Genomic DNA, 6,633 nt, shown 5'->3' on the forward strand with positions numbered 1-6,633 from the left:
AGAGTTAGACAGCTCTCAGTAGCCCCACAAATGCACACAAGAACATTTGTGTAGGTGTCCAAATGAGCGGTGGCCAAAAATGGTTATGTGGATGACCAAACAATATTGGCATTCTATTACCACATGGGAATCAACATCTCTGGGTGGCCAGATCGCCTCCTCCCGCTTTATAGATGCATTGTTTATGGCACGCCACAGCCAGCAAGATGTCCATGGACCTGCAGTTCAGTCTCACTCTCAGGCTTGTTGCTGCTGGTAAGGCAAAGTCCACAAAAGAGGGAGCTGAGCTAGGTTAGGGGAGGGTCAGGATACACTGTGCTGCTTCTATTTGCTGCCTCAGTTTTTCCCTAGGGAGTTGCAAAACAAAACAGAATTTAAGGACCATAACCTATGGGAGCTAACCAGAGAGGGATTCTTGGAGACTCTCCCTGCTTTTAACTATGGCCATCTGTGGGGAGAATTGTGGCAGTGGGTCAACTCTGTGGGAGACCATGGATAATTTGTGGAGTCCATCCAAAAGAAGTGGACAGACCTGAGCGATGGGCAAAATTGCACATCCTTAAAGAGAGGCAGGTTGTTATAGGGAGCTTTTCTGGGAAGCTGCCAGTTGATGCATGAGACCCTATTGCACCTAGTGGCCACCACAGTTACTGTGCCATGGGCCAGCAGTGTTTGTAGGACTCAGGAACTGGGCCGAATTATGACCTGCTCAGTTCATCTGTGAAATGCTCCCTTCAAATTGAAGGAGGGCTGAGTCAAACCTGCTGGGACAGCAGGGAATCTGTGATGTACACATGTCCAGCTTACAGCACAGGGTCATTTCCGCCATTAACTCCAGTGTAGTAGGAGGCTCTGCCTGACCACAGCACTGGTGACACCCTGAGATTATAGGAATGTAGGGCTGAAAGGGATCTCATGGGGCCATCTAATTCTGTTCCCTGCTCAAAGTAGGATCATCCTGAATAAACCATCCAAGCTATGTGTCTATCTAAACTGCTCTTGAAAATTTCTAGAGATGCCAGAGAGTCCACAACTTGTCTAGGTATCCTTTTTTAATGCTTGACCTCCTTCAGAGGGGGAAAGGTCTTCCTAATTTCCATCCTAATTAATTTTGTTCCAGTTTGAAGCCACTGCTTCTAGTCTTGTCCCTTATACCCACAGAAGAAGTCTGTCTCCATCCTCTTTATAATTGCCTTCAGGTATTTGAAGACTGTTATCTAACCTCCCCTCACTCGTCTCTTCTTCAGAATAAAGAATCCTTTCAGTCTTTCCTCAGAACTCATGTTTTCCAAGTCTCTTAATTATTTTTGTCCATCTCTGCCAAACTCTTTGTAATTTGTTGATATCTTTTTTGAAGTGTGGGGCCCAAAATTTAGCGCTGTACTCCAAGTGAGGTCTCACTAGTGCCAAACAGATTGGAAGAATCACTTTCCTTGATTTGCAAGTAATACTCCTTTTTATACAACCCAGTATGTTGTTGGTTTTTCTTTCTTTTCTTTTGTTGCAACCAGGGCACTACTGGCTCATATTCAGGATATGATACACCGTAACCCCCCGGTCTTTCTCTGTAGTACTGTATGCTAGCCAAACATTCCTCAGCTAAACTTTCCCCAGTCTGCATATAATTATCCCCTCCTTTTGAAACACCTTTCAGCACTTTCATCTAATTTATATGTCCTCATCTTACTAAAGAGATTATCATAGGAGACAGTGTCAGAAGCTTTGCTAAAATTAAGGTATTTCACATCCACTGCTCTCCTTGCATCCACACATCGTGTCACCTTATTAAAGAAGGATATCAGGTTGGTCAGGCATGACTTGCTCTTGGTGAATCCATGCTGACTGTTCCCGATCACTTTGTTCGCCTCTAGATGCTTTGAAACAGATTCTTTGAGGACCTGTCTCCTGATATTTTCTGTAATTCTCCAGATTCTCTTTTTCTTTTCTTGAAGATGAGCACTATAGTTGCTCTTTTCCAATCCAGCGCCTCACCTGACCTCCACAACTTTTCAAAGGTGATAGCCAATGGCTCTGAAATTACCTTAGCCAGTTACTTCAGTACAATTGAGTGCATCCCATGTAGATTTACCAACTTGAAAGCAACTAGCTTCTTTAAGTAATCCCTAGCTCATTCTTCCACAATTCCTGGGAGTTTGTCTCCTGCCCTGCTCCACTGGTTTTTGCTGCCAACTGCACTCATCATCTGGTAGCTACCTATAGCAACCTGCCTCTCCTTAAAGAGGTGTGATTTTGCCCACCTCGTCTCAGCTCTGTCCACTTCTTTTGGATGGACTCCATGGATCACCCATGGTTTCCAACAGAGTTGATCCACTGCTACCAGAGTTGACCCTTATTTGTGAAGACTAAAGTAAAAAAGGTCTTTCAATACTTCAGTTCTTTTTGCATTCTCAGTAATGAGACCTTATTCCATTACGGATCTACTCTTTCTTTGTTCTTCCTCTTAAAATGGGATTCTACAAATCAGAAGTATCCCTTGCCATTTGCATCTGAAATCCTTCTTTGGCTTTCCTGATTTTTCTCCCTTTATACTGGTGTCATGAGCAGCCTCTGTGATACAGCTGTGAATTAAGGCCAATGTAATTCTAGGGTGCATCAGGCAGGGAAGGCAAAATATAAACAGGTGCTAATACTGTTATATAAAGCATTAGTAAGATCCTATTTTAGGGTACAGTGTGCAGGTCTGGTCACCGATGTTAAAACAAAAGATAAACTTAAACTGGAATGAAAGAAGGGCCACTAATATGTTTAAAGTATTGGAGACCTTTTCTTATGACAGAAGATTAATGGAGTTTAGTTTGTTTAATTGTTTAGTTTAATAAAACAGTGACTGAGGTGTGATATTGTAATTCTATCCAAGTTCATGAATAGAATTAATATTAGGGAAAATGAAGTTTTTTTTTCCTGTAAAACAACATTCCCACAAGGTCAGATGGCTAAAAAATGGCTCTGGAACTATTTAGATTGGTAATTAGAAAATGATTGTTAGTTATCAGAGAAGTGAAATTTTGGAATTATCTTCCCAGCAAACCGGTGAGGGCAAGAAACCTATATCTTTTTAAGTATGAATCGGATAAATTTATGGAAGTTATATTAGGCAAAAATGACCAACAAACACACACTTGAACAAACAAACAAAAATCTAAAGCACAGATGGAAAATAATCCAGTAATAGCATGCAGCAGTGGGAGCAGGTGTAAATGTGGGCAATCTTGTACTTAACAGCTATCATACGGTTGCCTGCAACTGTAGGAGACTTGGGTAAAAAACTGGGCAATCCCTGCCTCTTGTATTCCTATGTTACGTTACTTCAGCAGACAAACATATAAATCAGTGTGCATCTATGCATTATTTCTACTTAAATAAGAGCAACTAAAATTATCCACTTCATTCCTCATCTCTGCTGTGTCCAGGTCACTCAGGATCCCTCAGACTGTTGGAAGGAGAAAGCCAGTGCGATGGGCGAGTCGAGATTTCCCTTGGAGATGTATGGGGCAGAGTCCTGGATAATCAGTGGGACATGAACGAGGCCAGTGTAGCGTGCAGGGAGCTCCAGTGCGGAGATGCTGAGAAAGCCTATAGCATCCTGAAGTTTGAGCAAGAGACAGGCCTCGTGGGGCTGAGAAGTGTCCAGTGTGTGGGACACGAGCCTCGTCTGACACTCTGCAACATCTCCTTGTCTGGGACAGTGCAAGCAGGAATCGCTGAGGATGTTGGCATCATCTGCTCAGGTGACTTCTTCTGAAAATCCTAATAACATGCTCTCCCTGTGCAGGAAAAATGTAACCCCTCCTAGGGCCTGCTTCCAGCCCACCGCAAGCTGTGATCCCACCAGACTGAATATCTGTGGCTCCTAATGTAACACTTCATTTATATAAAAATATTTACATAAATGTATTTATAAAAATATTTATATAAACCTATTTATATAAAAATATACCTGTTATATGCAGAAACAAACATAGCAGCATTATTACGTTAATGCACTGCAGTCATCTTTCTCTTTCTTTTAGCTTTGCACTGGAATTTTACTTATTTATTTGGTCATCAGAAACTTTCCCAATGAAATAGCTTTTCACTTAGAAGTCTGTTTTCATTAGAAATGCTGGGGAGGGGAGGAGGTCCCTGGGCACCCAATGAGATCAGTGCTCTCCCCTCCACCCCATTTAGGGCAGTCTGCCCTCACTCTCTTGTCACACCTTGATGTAAATAGATAAAAATATGGGAGGCTGCCCTAATTGCAGCCCTGGTGTACTGGGCCAAATACACAGCTCCAAACCACCACTGCACCATGTCCCATACCTCACAGATGGCATCCAGTTCTCCTTACTACTCCCCTGGCCCCTTACTAGGCCACACTTGGTCTCTGACTGACACATGACTCAGGTTCTTGTTGGTAGATCTTGGCCCCTCACTAGACCACTCCCTTGACTTGTCTCTGGTCTACACTCTGCCCCCTTACTGGGCCATACACTCATTTCACCCCCTTACTGGGCCACACACACACACTCTGGACCTTTTGCCCCTTGGGACTCAGGTCCCACTTGGTGTACCTTGGCACCTAGCCTTTCCCCCTCTATGGGGTGACCCACAAAGCAGTAGGGGCTGAGGCTTCATGGCACCTCATCCTTACCTTGCACTGGGGAGGCACAGGTGTGGCATTTCCTGGGGGTTGCCCCACCACAGACAGTCCCACCGCACCATCCAGCCCCAGCAGGGTGTAGTTTCAGGTCTTACCTAGGGCCAGAAGGAACCTCCTCCATCCCCATAGTTCCTACCCTAACCTCCAGGTGTTATAGGAGCTTCAGGCTGTGTGGTGTTATTCCTTTGGCTCCCCAAGTGCAACTGCCCGCCTGGCTCCCAGGGTCTGGGCTTATATTCTGCTTGCCCAGCTGTCCTCCAATCAGGCATCCTCCTGCAGTCAGATGACTGCCTGATCGGACCTGAACCCACCTGCTGGCTACTCCACAACCTGCCTGATCTTCTAAAAGTGGCAGGCACAACCTGTGCATGGCCACGCAGACCAACTAAATACAACCAACAACCTTGCAAGTTTGTCTCATTTCTTCCAGGAAAAAAAAAATGTCCCTACAATTCTCAAATATGTTATATCTTTCTAATATGAAAGTTTTGAATAATGTGCTGTCTAGAGTCAGAAAAGAAGAATATAACCAGGAAGCCATATTTAATCCATTTTATTCAGGAGTGCCACAGATTGCAGCTCTAACAGGAATTAAGTAAAATGCCTTTTTATAGTGTGATATTGTTAAATCCTAGTCATACAGCTGGGAAATATTCTATATAAATAATGGAAAAAAGTCATTTGAATGTTCTCTCTGTGGATGAATTTCCTTTACTACTCCACAGTAAAAATACCATAGGATAATAACATTAATATCCTCCCCCAAACAGGTTGTATACATAGTATGCATATCCAAGCAGGCACACATGCACATATTTTTCTGCATTATTCCATTGGTGCAAGGGCCTTTTCCTGCTTGCACTTGAAGCTTTGCTTTGTCTTCAGTGGAAATAGAAGGGAATCCCAAACACATGGCATTTAAACATGAACTCTCTGGGCTAAGTACCGTTTTATTTTATGCACCTAATTTCAGTTTGTGGCATTTTCACATAGTTTGCAATTCAGCTAGTTCTCACTGACCAGACAAACTTTTGAACCTGTACCTTCTGTGTCCCAACACATTGCATGTACAATTAGGCAAAAGGCTAGTCACTACCTTGAGCTTTTTTCACACTTCCTCACCTGTGGCCTGGTCATTAGGGTGCTTTTCCAGGAAGCAAAAGAAGCAGCTCAAACTCTTTCTAGGTGAGGGCAGCTTAGAGCCCTGGGCCTCCACTTGCGGGCTGAATGCTCTATGTACAAGGCTACTGAGGTAAAAGTTGATGGGCTTCACCTTACGACTTGCAATAGGTAAAAAGGAGGGGTAATTCTGTTCTATCACGTGGTAAAACAAAGTCCCAAATTGCACACAGGGGCCAAAAGTTCCAGCTATGTTTAGGTATATAAGGCATATAAAAGAAATGGGTTTTTAACCCCTTGAGCACACTGCCATTCTTAATTACATTTTAAATTAATATGTACCACAGTTCTTTTTCTCTGCTTCTCTGGTTCCTTGACAAGTCTGCAACAATGAAAAAGAAAACTGGTGGCTTTAAAAATATGTTAATTAATAGAACAGATCCGTAACATCCTTGATACTTACCATTTATGACCTACTTAAAAAAAGTCGAGTATTCCAATCAAGGAATGATTTTGCAAGCCCATAGCGTGACCATGAGTTCTTACTTACTTGTAATGCCTGAATAAGATTGCACAGATGAATAAAGAATTTAGTTCGAGGCTCTCATATTACATGCTTTTTATCTATGAATCTCTTGGAAAAATTGCCATCATTCCTTAATCCAGGGTTGGCCAACCTGTAGCATAGGTGCCACAATTGGCATGGACAGTTTCTGCATTGCATGCAGCAGATTTGGGAGAGGAGAGGCAGCACCATGGCAGATAAGGTAGGGATCAGAAAGAAGAATTTCAGAGCAGCAGATCCAGCAGGGAGCAAAGGGCAGTGAGCAGAAGGCTGAGGTGGATAAGGGCAA

At 43.2% G+C, this 6,633-nt stretch overlaps 1 protein-coding gene across 1 annotated transcript in view; it reads left to right on the forward strand.

Moving 5' to 3' along the window:
* The first annotated feature begins 206 nt into the window (after positions 1-206).
* Positions 207-6,633, forward strand: part of LOC102371713 (antigen WC1.1-like) — a 27,226-nt gene continuing 20,799 nt past the window's right edge. Inside the window, exons 1-2 of the mRNA XM_025195309.1 lie at positions 207-255; positions 3,432-3,749. Coding sequence (XP_025051094.1) covers positions 207-255; positions 3,432-3,749 — 367 coding nt within the window. The remainder of the gene's footprint in view (positions 256-3,431; positions 3,750-6,633) is intronic.

Source organism: Alligator sinensis, unplaced genomic scaffold (assembly GCF_000455745.1).
Source record: "Alligator sinensis unplaced genomic scaffold, ASM45574v1 scaffold161_2, whole genome shotgun sequence".
NCBI classification, from domain to species: Eukaryota; Metazoa; Chordata; order Crocodylia; family Alligatoridae; genus Alligator; species Alligator sinensis.